This window comes from Callorhinchus milii, unplaced genomic scaffold, assembly GCF_018977255.1.
Source record: "Callorhinchus milii isolate IMCB2004 unplaced genomic scaffold, IMCB_Cmil_1.0 Scaffold7, whole genome shotgun sequence".
NCBI classification, from domain to species: Eukaryota; Metazoa; Chordata; class Chondrichthyes; order Chimaeriformes; family Callorhinchidae; genus Callorhinchus; species Callorhinchus milii.
In genome coordinates this window covers 7,567,469-7,581,837 of record NW_024704748.1, presented here as the reverse complement: position 1 = coordinate 7,581,837, position 14,369 = coordinate 7,567,469, and the positions used below count along the sequence as shown (strand labels likewise).

Here is a 14,369-nt window from a genome sequence, read left to right as displayed (position 1 = left end):
TTTATGTTCCCCCCACGTTCTGCCTTTGTTCTTCTAACAATCTCTCAACTTCCATCCTTTCAGGCAATTTCCAGTCCGTGTCCTTGTCTGCTCCTTGATACCTATAGTGACGTCAGTTTGTGAAGGAATCTCACGATGTTTTGCTAAAGGCCTTTCGGAAGTCCAGTTGACTATGTCATGTAGCTTCCCATAGTCGTTTTGGGATGTCACCTCCTCAAAAAACGACTGAGATTGGTCAGACACCCTCTACTCCTTCTGTACCTGTGCTGACTGTCATTTATTAGGTTATTTTTCTGCAGCTAATATTCCACTTGTTTTCTGACGATTGATTCCATCACTTTTCCAAATATTGCGGGCAGATTAATCGGTGCCCAAAGTTCGATAAGCTTCCCACTGTGTTGTAGACTAATCCAACAGAATCAGTTGCTATTAACATTTCTGTTATCGTAGCATGAGAATACCAGAATGGTAGAAGGTAAACTAGATGGATCTTGGTCTTATTTCATCTTGAATTCCTATGTATCCATCTTGGTGCTGTCTGAAAGTTACATTCCAAAAAAATGCGAATGTCTTTTGATAGCAAAGGAGAGCTAGGAATGGAAGGGGCAAAAAGGTAGCGAGAAGCTTCAGTATTTCTGCAGATATAAAATCCAGCAGACAAATGATTTTGATGTTGGACACAAAAGCTTATGGGAAGTGATGTGACATACTGGCAAATAAAAGCGAGCATTAGCACTGATCTACAGAAAGAAAAGAGCCATTTGTCAGGAGTTGAAATGTAAATCATGGCCAAAAAATGTGAAACAGTTCAGGCAGATCATCCTCATTCTCACCAAGGTCCACCTGCTCCCTATCTCTCAATCAACTTTCAGATCTTAGTCTGCACTTTCAAATCCATCTCTTGTGGCTCTCGCTCAATCAACTCTCCTGCCTTATAATAATAATAATAATCCTTGCATTTGATATTGCGCCTATTACGTCGTTGAGATGTTTCAAAACGCTTCACAAATGGCTACGTGGATTGATTTTGTATTTAATGGGCAAAAGTGGGCAGCCAATTGCGCACAAAGACTCGTGGATTGAATGATCACATTTTTTTTTGGAAGGATTATTACCGCCAGAAAGCGTTCCATCAATCAGCTAACAACCGGGTTCCTACTTACTGCTAGGATAAACAGAGGCGTGTGGAGTAAGGAAACTTGCCTAAGGTTTTGCTCTGCCCGGAAATCGAACCCGGGTCCTCTTAATTTCGAGGTGAGTGCTCTAACCATGACTCTGCTGGATCACATCATGTCCCCCGTTCTCTCTCTCCAGCCCCCCAACCCCCGCCTCTTTCCCTGCTTTCAAAACTTGTCTAAAAATCTGCCTCTCAAACTGCACCTTATGGCACCAACCCATAATAATAATCATTGTGTTTGATATAGCGCCTCATCACTTCGTTGAGACGTCTCAAAGCACTTCACAGAATATACTGGGAAGTGAATTGATGGTGCATTGTGTGGGCGAAACACGGCAGCCGATTGCGCACAGCAGCGTCCCACAAACAGTCGTGGATTGAACATCCATTTGAAGAACAGTCAGTTTAAAGTTGCATTCGAAGAACAGTACCTCTGACAAGTCTGAATAACTGATGTCTCACTGCTAAGTCAGACAGACTGGTCAACCATCAACCAACAAAAGCATTGACTTTGATGCTCAACCAACTCTGTAATACCCTTATATAGCCACAGAGTAGCACTGCACACCTGCTCTTGGCTACGAGCTCCTGGTCATTTGCAGGTATTGCAAAATATTGCTTTCTCAGCAATAAGTAAAAGAAGACCATCTAAATTCTATCTAAATTTCCCCAGTTTATCTGATGATGCCAGATCTTTCAATCAAATTTCCCTGCTTTTTCCCCATAGCTTTCTTACCACCCAAGTAGCCATCTATCTCCAACATCATGGAATTGGTTTTGAGTCTGCCGGGTGGACATCTCACACATGCAGAAACCCTTCACCAGAGAGAACCTAAGTCTTTGCTTTGCGATAAGACTGAATGGACAGCTCACTTATTTGACTTGCCTACAAATGGCACACAGTACCGGTACATGTTAATTCCCAGATCATCATCCCTCTTTTGATTCAATCATTAATTTAAGTACCAGGAGTGCGTGGAGTCCTATAGCATAGTGGTTCACGCTCTTGCCTCGCAAGTGAGAGGACTCGGGTTCGATTCCTGGTCGGGGTGAAATTTTAGGCAAGTTTCCTTACTCCACACACCTCTGTTTACCCAGCAGTAAGTAGGAACCCGGTTGTTAGTTGATAGGTGGATCGTTTTTCGGGGTAATAATCCCTTCAAAAAAATAATAATTTGGTCACTCAATCCATGGCTGTTTGTGGGACATTGCTGTGTGCAATTGGCAAAATACACCAGTCAATCCACTTTACAGTATATTCTGTGAAGTGCTTTGAGATGTCTTGAAGACGTGATAAGGTGCTACATTAAATGCAAGTATTATTAAAGCGCTTTTCAAATGTAATTTGTGGTCATGTTTGTCTCTATATCCCCATATGTGTCTATATAACTATATGTGTGTGTCTATATCCCTGTGTGTCTCTATGCCCTGTGTTTGTCTCTATAACCTTATGTGTGTGTGTGTGTCTATATCCCTGTGTGTGTTTAATATCCATTTGTGTGTGTGTCTATATCCCTGTGCATGTTTCTATTTTCTTGCATGTCTCTTTCTATATCTCTGTATGCCTCCATATCCCTGCTTGTGCTTGTATCCGTGTGTGTGTGTGTGTGTGTGTGTGTGTGTATATATCTGTGTGGGTGTCTAAATCCCTGTGTGTGTGTGTATATCTGTGTGGGTGTCTATATGCTTGTGTGTGTGTGTGTACCTGTGTGTATATCCCCGTGTGTGTGTATATCCCTGTGTGTATATCCCTGTGTGTGTGTGTATATCCCTGTGTGTGTATATGTGTGTGTGTATCTGTGTGTGTGTGTGTATCTGTGTGTGTGTGTACCTGTGTGTCTGTGTGTATCTGTGTGTGTACGTGTGTGTGTGTGTACCTGTGTGTGTGTACCTGTGTGTGTGTACCTGTGTGTGGGTGTACCTGTGTGTGTGTGTACCTGTGTATGTGTGTACCTGTGTGTGTGTGTACCTGTGTGTGTGTGTGTACCTGTGTGTGTGTGTGTGTACCTGTGTGTGTGTGTGTACTGTGTGTGTGTGTGCTGTGTGTGTGTGTACCTGTGTGTGTACCTGTGTGTGTGTGTGTGTACCTGTGTGTGTGTGTGTGTATGTACCTGTGTGTGTGTGTACCTGTGTGTGTGTGTGTGTACCTGTGTGTGTACCTCTGTGTGTGTGTGTACCTGTGTGTGTGTGTGTGTACCTGTGTGTGTGTGTGTGTATATCAGTGTGTGCGCGTCTGTCGCTCTCCACGGGACACCAGGACGTGAACACCAGCAGTGGGGCGGACAGCCTCCGCCCCGGGGGGGGGGGGGGGGGGGGGACCGTAAACAATACAGTTCCGAATATTGGTTTAAGATTGAAAACCCTTCTGCTGCTGCATCCACACCCCAAACCACAGCCTGAGCCTGACAGCCTGAGCCTGAGCCTGACAGCCTGAGCCTGAGCCTGAGCCTGAGAGCCTAGCCTGAGCCTGACAGCCTGAGCCTGAGCCTGAGCCTGAGCCTGACAGCCTGAGCCTGAGCCTGACAGCCTGAGCCTGACAGCCTGAGCCTGAGCCTGAGCCTGAGAGCCTGAGCCTGAGCCTGAGCCTGACAGCCTGAGCCTGACCTGAGCCTGAGAGCCTGAGCCTGAGCCTGAGCCTGAGCCTGACAGCCTGAGCCTGAGCCTGAGAGCCTGAGCCTGACAGCCTGAGCCTGAGCCTGAGAGCCTGAGCCTGACAGCCTGAGCCTGAGCCTGAGCCTGAGCCTGAGCCTGACAGCCTGAGCCTGAGCCTGACACCCTGAGCCTGACAGCCTGAGCCTGAGCCTGAGCCTGACAGCCTGAGCCTGACAGCCTGAGCCTGACAGCCTCACAGCCTGAGCCTGACAGCCTGAGCCTGACAGCCTGAGCCTGGGGTGGGGTGGGGGCAGAGTCGGGATTACTGCAGGTCGAGCCCTTGTGCTGCTGAGGGTTTGGGGCTGTGAGTCTCCCCAGAGGTGGGGAATTGGACAGATTTTCTCTATATATCTCTTTATATATATAAATATATATATCCCTTCCCCTCCCCTTTCCCCTCCTCCTTCCCCTCCCCTCCAGGATGGAGTGATCGTGCGGGATCTCAGCTGTTCTTCTCCTCCAGGACCGACTTGAGAGCGATGGGGTGTTGGGTCCTTCTGCCCCTCCTGACTGGGATCGTTTCCATCGCTGGGACTTGGACAGTGTAAGGACATTTAACAGCACAAACCTTTTCACCTGAATCGCTGAACACTGGGGCTGACACTCCGGGGCTATTTTATCCCCCTTCCCCTCTCCCCCTCTCTCTCGCTCCCTCCTATCTCCTCTCTCTGTCTCCCTCCTATCTCCCCTCTCTCTCTCTCCTATCTCCCCCCTCTCTCTCTCCCTCCTATCTCCCCCCTCTCTCTCTCTCTCTTCCTCCTATCTCCCCCCCCCCCCTCTCTCTCCCTCCTATCTCCCTCCCTTCTCTCTCTCTCTCTCTCTCCCTCCTATCTCCCCCCCTTCTCTCTCTCTCTCCCTCCTATCTCCCCCTCTCTCTCCCTCCTATCTCCCCCCTTCTCTCTCTCTCTCCCTCCTATCTCCCCCCCCCTCTCTCTCTCTCTCCCTCCTATCTCCCCCCCTCTCTCTCTCTCTTCCTCCTATCTCCCCCCTCTCTCTCTCCCTCCTTCTCCCCCCCTCCCTCTCTCTCTCTCCCTCCTTCTCCCCCTCTCTCTCTCCCTCCTATCTCCCCCCCTCTCTCTCTCTCCCTCCTAACTCCCCCCCACCCTCTCTCTCTCTCTCTCTCTCTGTGTCTCTCTCCACACTTTAAACTTTATCTCAACTTTTTCCCCCTAAACTTTTTGCTCAGGCAAACGCTCACTGCTCCCTTCCGGGTTTTCTGATCTAGAAGGAGTCAAATCACTTGAAACTCCACGATCTCACCTCTGTCCTAAGAGGGATTTCTTGCCCTCTGGGGATAGGGACCGAGTAAGGCATTGTGAGGGTTAAACCCCGATATAAAAGTGTAGGAATTCCACCCTGGTTCAGATCTTTGAGCTGCACAGTCAAACCACTTTGCAGAACTGTATATCCCGTGAAGCGCTTTGAGAAGTCTCAGCACTGTGATAGTAATAAGCCTCAATAAACCTCTCAAAGCGCTTCACGGAATACACTGTAAAACGAATTGACTGTGTATTTTGAGGGCAAAACGCAGCAACCACTTGCGCACAGGAGTGTCCCACAAACAGCCGTGGATTGAGTGCACGATGTTTTCTTTGAATTTAAAGCCCTATAGCAAATGCGAGGATTATTATTGTTATTCATTATTTTACTCTATTTCTACGTGGCATTTCAGAGCGTGCAGAGTTTTGGCAAGTTCTTAATTTTGTTTTTATCAGTAAGTTTCTTGTCAAGATATTAGCCCGGTGCAGGGGTAGCATTCTCCCTTCTGAGTCAGAGGGCTGTAGGTTCAAGCCCCAAGTTGGGACGTGGAATCATATTGTATAAGATGACATTCCAATGCAGCACTGGCCGGGTGTTGCATTGTCGGAGGTGCGGTCTTTTGGATGAGACGTTAAGCTGAGGTCCCTTCTGTCTGCTCAGGTGGATTTTAAAGATCCCACGGCACTATTTCAAAAGTGAAAGGAGTTTCTCTCTCTCCCGGTCCTGGCCAATAATCCCCCAAATAAAATTGTTCGCTCACTCCAAGGCAGTTCGTGGAATATTCCTGTGTGCAATGGGTTGCTGTGTTTGCCCACAAAATAACGCAATGAGGAATGAGGAACTTTCAGTGAATTATTTTAATGACGCCATTGAGGGGGGGAAAAGGTTTCCATTCTGACTTTGGCATATTTGAGATTTCTAGCAGTTGTTGTTTGAGTGTTTTTTTTACAATCAATTTCCCCGCGATGCATCACGTAGCATTGGATTGACAATGAGCGCTGACAAGGGCAACTCACCATACCATACGTTGCTCACTCAACAATAAACCAAGTTCTTGTGGCAAATCCCGTGACCAGTGCAGTGCGAAACATTCGCTTTCTTTCATCACCGAACCGACCCTGGGGATTCCCAAGGCTTTACGGGATGTAACTTGCAAGAGCATTTGTAACTGGTTAATCAACAACAACAACAACAACCACTAGTATTTGTCACATGGGGAAGTGTCTTGGAACTCTTAACGATGGCAAAGCCTGACACCAAGTCCGGAGGGGGTGGGGGGAGGGAGAGAGGGAGGGACGGAGGTGGATGTCTGCGGCTCCCTCAACAGCCATCATTTCAGTCCCACTTATCTACTCTTTCCCCACACCCCTGTAGCTGCCTCTTTTTAGGTTACCTGTCCAGTTCCCTCTTGAAAGCCAATATGGATTTTGCAACCAACACCACCGCTCCCGGTAGGGTGTTCCATATCCTAACCATTCTGTGCTTGAAAACATTTCTCCTAACCTCCCCATTAGCTTGTTTACCAACTAACATAAATTGATGCCCTTTAGTCACTGACTCAGTGACCAGTGGAAATAATTTCTCACTATTGACTCTTATCAAAACCCTTCATAGTTTTAAAAGATTTACAAGTCCTTGGGCCAAACTCGCAAGTTAGACCACAGGTTGTCGATGACTGAAGACACGGTCGAAAAGGAAAGTCTTGAGATGGGCCTTGAACAACTTTGTATTGGCAACATATGTGATAATCCTGATGCTTCACAAAATGTCTGGTGCGAGTGATGTGCTTTAGCTAGGGCTGGTGATGGTCACTATCATTACGTTCGCTTCTACTGTGTTGAGGGTCTGTGCTGATGGCTATTTCCAACATTGGAGGGGCTGATTCGTATCAAGAGGTGATGGTACGGTGGGGGTGGGGTTATGTTAAGGGGTGATGGTGGGCGGAGACTGATTTATATCATTCGAAGATGGTAGCAGTCTTTTAGAGCTAGAATGGGCATACAGGGAGCCTCGTTGTTGCTGTAAAATCATATTGATTCTTTAATTCGCTCATGTGTTTCTCTCTCTCTCACCTAGGTACGGGATTGCTCTGGCACACGGCCATGTGTGCCCCTTAACCAACTGGTAGGTTTGGATTTTGGTTTCAATCAACATGTTGCTCAGCGTAAAGGAGTGGAGCTTCTGATGATGGAGGTAAACCAGCCTCCATCTCTGGACCTTCATCTCCATCATCCCTCCCCTCTATTACTGCCAAGTAATTCGATGTTGCGTTTTCACCCACAAAGTACACAGTCAATCTACTTTACAATATATTCTATGAAGTGCTTTGAGACGTCTCAACGATGTGATAAGGCGCTATATCAAATGCAAGGCTTATTATTCTGTTCAATAATAATAAATAATAACCCTTGCATTTGGTAGAGCACCCTTTCACATCAGGAGGATATCCCAAAGCGCTTCACAGGATTTACTGTGAAATAGAGTGACTCGGTATTTGTAGGCAATGCAGCAGATCATTAATAGGACGGGTGGAGGCAAGGTCCATTCCATTACCCCTCAAAGCTTTTGAAACTTTAAATATTGTTCAGAAGTAAGAACTTAATTATAATAAAAATTTTCACATTTGATATAACTCCTGATCACCTGATTGAAAGATCTCAAAACGCTTCACAGGATTTACTGTAAAGTGCGGTGACTCTATTTTGTACGTAAACGCAACAGCCAATTTGCGCACGTGAAGTGAATGATCAATTTTATCTGAGGATTGTTGGCCAGGACACTGGGAGAGAGAAACAAAATGTCAAGAGATCTTTAACATCCACCTAAGTGGGCACAGATGGGACTTTGGTTTAACACCTCATCTGAAGGACAGCACTTCCAACAATGCTGTGCATCCCTGAGCACAGTTTCGCCCACAAATTTACCGTCAATTCACTTTACAGTATATTCTGTGAAGTGCTTTGAGACATCTAGAAGACACGAAAAACACTATATCAAATGCAGGGATTATTATTATTATATTTTTGCACAGCGCTGGAGTGTCAGCCTAGATAGACTAGGTTGGATTGTTTACAGCACCTTATCACATTGAACACTTAAGACACTTCACGAGTAATTAACATCAAGTGTAACCGTGTTTATAGGCAAACAGTTTTAACGCATTTGTTGTGAGATGCTAGTAGCACCACTTAGGCTAAATAGTTGAGTGATTGGGAGAATTATTGTGCATTATCTATGCACTATTCACAGTGATTGATAATAATAATAATAATAATAATAATCCTTGCATTTGATATAGCGCTTTTCACGTCGGGAGGACGTCCCAAAGCGCTTCACAGAACACACTGTAAAGTGAATTGACTGTATATTTGTGGGTGAACGCGGCAGCCAATTGCGCACAGCAATGTCTTGACTTGTCTTTTCCAGGGAGTACAATTATACCTGCCCAATTAATACCACCACAAAATGCTGCACAGAGAAAAACATGCCGTATGTAAGGTAAGGAATGTCTCTGCAGTGTGTAGTGGTGACCTCAGCCTCACTACCAGTCGGTGCGCGCACAGTCCCAACATTCCACCTTGTCTCATAGAAAAGTGGTCTCGCAGTTTAAGGCTGGTATCATTTCAGCTCTCAGCAGGACAGGAGCGGTTACACTGCAGAAGAGACTGTGATTCCACGGTCTTGAACGTGGGGCTCGAACGCACAAGCTTCTGACTGAGAGGCGAGAGTGCTTGCACTGAGCCAAGCTGACACTGGGAACTCCACCTCACTAAGTAAACAGAAGATTCCGAATGCCAGCGCTGACTAACCGGTTCCGTGCGAGTTCATTCGCAAATCATGTGTCAGAGGATTTTGTTTTGTTTCGTTTTAGAATATGCTTAAAGAACCAAGGCCTCTACATTAATGAGTGACACAATGCTGTGTGTGTGTGTGTGATGTGTATACCTCTCTGCACTGTATGTGATTGATTGCCGAAAGGAGGGATGATTTGGCTGTTGCTGATTTGATTTGACATTGGGACGAAAGTGAAAGGCTTTTTAAGTGAGACATATTATCGCTGGTTACTAAGGATGTGGTCTCTTTATCAGAAGTACCTTGCCTGCCCTGAGCTAATTTTGCCTCCCCCGGCGGTCACTGTTTGTAGTCAGACTGCAAACCTAGAAATTCCTGACGCTCATATAGTTGGTGTTCTTGCCTGTCTTGCACATTATTGTGTGCTCGTGTAGATGGGCTGAAAAATTCTCATGGTTTCAGCCTTGAAACCACGATCATACAAATTAAGATTGCCCAGAAGTTGTAAAAAATTCAAATTCAGCCTTAAACCTGGAAGACATTTTTCCGCATCTCTTAAAGAAATTAGCTCAACAACAATTTTGCATTTATACAGCACCTTTCACATCGAGATGATGTCTCAAAGCACCTCATTCCCACCCCCCTTCCCCCGCCCCCCACTCGCCTACCTCCCCGCCCTGAACTGAGGGTTGAGGGAGAGAGGAAGAAATTTGGGATGGAGTTCCAGGGAAAACTTCCAATGAAGTGCTTTGAGCCGGGAGGAGCCGTGCGGGGCAGTAAGGTGGTAGACATAGGGTGAGGCGAGGCATTGGAGGGATTTGAACATGAGCACGAGGATCTTGGATTTGATCTGCTGGGGGATAGTGGAGCCAGGGAACATCTCCTGAGCATTTAGAGCTTCTGTCATGTGAATGAGCCATGTGTCTCCACTGCTCTTTGTGCTGTCCAAGGGTTCGCCTTGCACAGCATCGTGTGACATATTGTTCCATCCCTTTCAGCACCAGTGGTGTACGCTTCCCCGAAAATTCTCTCTACAGTGCAGTGCTCAATGCAGTCGCTTTCTTGTGTAAGTAATGTACCATAAGATTTGCCATACACTAATGTAGACTGTACAGCACAGAAACAGGTCACTCAGCCTAACAAGTCCGTGCCAGTGTTTGTACTCCACACAAGTCTTCGCTCATTCCTTAGTCCCTCCCACATTCTTCCATGTCCCACTCCCTCATGTGAAGGGCTAGCTTCCTCTTTAAATGCATCTACAGCATCTGATTCAACCACCATTTCGGGTAATGAGTTCCACCTTCTCACGAGCTTCTGCATGGGTACAAAGTGGCAATGTGTTTGCTTCACTTAAACCATTATAACCCGGAGGCAGGAAGACGGAAGTAGTGATGGGGATTTGAGTTTTCATACAGTGGGAAACACTTTGTAATGTTACCAAATTGTAGAGTCCTGCAACTCAGTGGTTAGAGAGTTCGCCTTGCAAGTGAGAGGATCTAAGTTCAATTCCCAGGCAGGTCGTCTCACTTGCGAGGACTACAGGACTCCACATGTATGTATTTTGTGATATATTTCTTTGGGGAGGACAAGTTTGCAGGGCTATGGGGAGAGAACGGGGGAATGGGATTGAATTGGAAGCTCTTTTCAAAGAGCCAGCACAGACACGTTTTGGCCGTATGAATATGTGCTGTATAATTCTATAATTCTATGATTCTATGATTAGACAAGATTCCTTACTCCACATTCCTTGGTTTACCTAGCAGTAAGTAGGAATCAATTAGTCAATTAGTGGATCGCATTCTGTGGTTAATAAACCCTTCAAAATAAATAAATCAATAAACAAAATAATAAATTGGTAACTCAATTCACGACCTTTAGTGGGACACTGCTGTGTTTGCAATTGGCTGCCTCGTTTCACCCACAAAATATACTATATATTCAATTTTCAGTATATTGTGTGAAGAGCTTCAAGATGTGATCAGCCGCTATATCAGATGCAAGGATTATTATTAGGATTATTATTACTATTTTTACAGTGGGTGGGCAAGTTGGTGTGCTCTTAGGGCAGAGAGGTGCTTGTTGACTGACTTCTCTCTGCTTCTCCTCTTCCAGTTGTGGTGCTGTGTGTTTTCCGACATGCTCAGATAGTGGAACAGAAGGGGGATGAAATGGTACTGAGTAAGGTAGCTCTGATCATGGGCTGTTTCGCTTCTGTGGGAGGTTTCCTTGCTGGAAACTGCAATGTAAGTCTTTGTGTTTATCTGTGTTTATCTATTGCAAAGATGTATATTGTACTAAACCTAAAATGAACCAAATTTACCCTCCACTGAGGGACTAAGCAAATTAACGCTGCAAGAATCGAGATTTAACCAAATTAAACCTATATTGATTTGGGACTAACCAATTTTGCCCTTCATTAATCTGGGACAAACCAAATCAACCCTGCGCTAATCTGAGAATAACTACAAAATGCAGTCAATCCACTTTACAATCTATTCTTTGAAGCACTTTGAGACGTCTCAATGACATGATAAGGATATCAAATGCAAGGATTTAGTTATTATTATTAACTAAATTAATCCTGCGCTAACCTAAAACTAATCAAAATACCCCTTTACTAATTTAGGTCCAACCAAATCAAACTGTTCTAATCTTGGACCCTATGCTGAATTGAGACTAATCAAATTTACCCTGTACCAACCTACAATAACCTAATTAGACCTGCACTAATCTGGGACTAAACCAAATTAGCCCTGCACAAACCAGGGTTAACCCAATTCAACTCTGCGCTAACATAAGGCTGACCAAATTAAACGTCGACTAACCTAGAACAGAGCTGATGAGGAGGGATAGGAATTGACACCAGACCACCAAAGTTTGTACAACAGCTGAGATTTTCATTAAGAGACTTTCATTGGTTGTAATAGCTGAAACCATGGCGAGGAATAGTAGCAGTTGTCAGAGATATTGTGCCAGTTATTGATCTTATCACATAGCAGTGCATTAAATCTGTCTGCTTTCCTTTTAGTTATTTGCTGCCCAGGGAATACACTACTTTGGAGCTTCTTTGTGTTTCGTCGCTGCTTGTTTTTATGCAGTTTTACAGACCGTTTTGACATACAAGGTCCGTGTAACCGGGAAAGAGTGTTTCCTGGCACCTCTACGCACTGTGTTGGTCATCATCGAGGTGTTATTTTCCATCATCTGTATCCTTCCGGGGTTGTGTCGGTTTATGGTGGAGAGCATTCAGGTTGATTATACAATCAGAAGAAATTTACATAGTGTGTGTAATTAGTGTAGATCTGTTGTGGAGTCCTGTATTGTATTGGTTGGAGCACTCGACTCGCAAGTGAGAGTACCCTAGGTTCGATTCCTGGGCAGGGCGGAACCTTGGGCAAGTTTCCTTACTCCTCTGGTTAGTCGATTGGCAGATCACTTTCCGGGGGTAATAAATAATATTTAATATTTTAAAATAACAGTAATTTGGTCATTCAATCCACAACTATCTGTGGGACACTGCTGTGCGCAATTGGTTGCTGCGTTTCACCCACAAAAATATACAGTCAATTTACTTTACAGTATATTCAGTGAACCACTTTGAGAAGTCTCAACGACATGATAAGGAGTTATATCAAATGCAAAGATTATTATTATTAAGAGAGGGCCCAGTTTCAGGATTATTATTATTATTGTTACTCCCTCTGACACCCTTGGACTCCTTTCTCCCTCATGTGCATATTTAGCTTCCTCTTGCATTTCAAAGAATGTGATCAGCTTCTCACAGGTGAGAGTGCAGATGGGAACGCATGCACAGGTTGGTGACTGAGGTCCCTCTGCATGGTTACCAGGTGCTATTCATGCTGGTGAATGGTATACTATTGCTACTCCATTGATTGGCACTCCAGCCAGACAGTACAAAGACCCAAGTCTTTGCTGATCCAAATCAAGCAAGGATTTGTTGATGTAAAAATACTCAATGATCTTAAGGGCTACTGGTTTCTCACTGAAATAGCAAATGAAAGAAGCAAAGAGAGAGAGACAGACAGAGAGAGTCACACAGAATGGCTGCATGTTTGTTAGCAGTAAGAGAACCCAAAGTAGATCCAGTCAGGTGACAGTGCAGTGGAGCCTCTCCTCAGTGACGGAGATCCTATCTGAGTGCTATCCAGTCTACTGAATCTGCACCCGTGCTCTATATCCTTTACCTCAACACTGAATGCTAATGCAAACATTGAAGAATCTTCCTTGAGAGCTCCCCCAATGTCTCAAAGCTTGTGTGGGTAAAGAGTCTCAATGCATGAAAGGCACTATATCAGATGCTAGGAATATTATTATCAATAATCCCTCTAGTGGATGTAAGAGGGGGTAGTGGTGATGGTGGGGGACGGGAGGGAATTGACGTGTAGGGAGGAGATGTGAGAGGAGATGTAGCTTAGTGAAGTGTTCTTCCCTAGGATTTTATCCTTGACTCATCTCCAGTCGTGGCCTTTATCATCCATCCAGTCCTCAATTATCGACACGTGGGAGCCATCGCTGAATGGGTCGTGTGCACAAATTTCCATATCTTTGTTATGACACTTGCCTTCGAGTTCTTTTCTATCACCTCGTCAGTGCTCCACACACTGATCAACAAGCCTGAGGATGAGAAGGTCGCCATTCTATCAGATCACAAAGGTACAGGCCTCAATACATTCAACAAATTACACTAACCAACTAAAGCCGGACTTTAGGAACCTTTAACGCTTAGTCCTTAGAATATAGGATGTTGGTCTCTTCATCGTTAGAAAATGCTTTGGTTGCTGATGAATACCATCATGATATATAAGTCCGTGGAAACCTCATGAATTTTAAAGACAAATGCTGCCATCACTGCACTGGGATTAGGTACTCTACCTGCACATTGCACTTAACTCAAACCTTAAGGGACTGCTAAGGTTTTGTGACAAAAGCTGAACACAGCACCGGTGCAATTAGCGACCTTTGTTCGAAGGGATATTACCTGTTTTGAATTGTTCTTTGGTTCTCAGCTTCTCTCCTTTGTAATCTCTCCACTGAAATCTACACCAAATAAACCGTGCATCTACTACAGTTATGATATAAGCCGTTGGCATTTTCAAAGCTGATAAATGGTTGGAAAGCTTTAGCCAGCAGTGAAACACCGTCTCCACGAGTGAGACCTGGGACATCCTCCCGACGTGAGGATATATAAATGCAATTTGTTGTTGTTGTTGTTGTTGAGGCTGGGCTAACAGCTCAGAGGTCTTTGGGTTGAGTTAGCTGGTCCCAGACCAGCAGTTGGAACTAGAATTAGTCTCTTCACCCCTTGAGGTTCAATGAACCCTCCCCACCATTGCCTGAGCAGATTGTACTACAGCATCCCTGCAGTTAAATTCAGTGGCGTCTGGTGGTGGAATATGTGGAGAGGCCACTTGAAGTGCAAATAAGAGTGACCAAGACATCCCCTCAGTGGCACACACTGGGGTCACGT

At 45.1% G+C, this 14,369-nt stretch overlaps 1 protein-coding gene across 1 annotated transcript; it reads left to right on the top strand.

Annotated features, from left to right (window-relative positions):
* Window positions 1–4,280: 4,280 nt before the first annotated feature.
* Window positions 4,281–13,966, top strand: si:dkey-228d14.5 (transmembrane protein 150A-like). The gene is given in 7 exon segments (NM_001292636.1): window positions 4,281–4,373; window positions 7,166–7,213; window positions 8,516–8,587; window positions 9,880–9,947; window positions 10,994–11,124; window positions 11,910–12,087; window positions 13,361–13,966. Coding segments are annotated over 7 exon segments (792 nt in total). The 5' UTR covers window positions 4,281–4,308; the 3' UTR covers window positions 13,591–13,966.
* The last annotated feature ends 403 nt before the right edge of the window (window positions 13,967–14,369 follow it).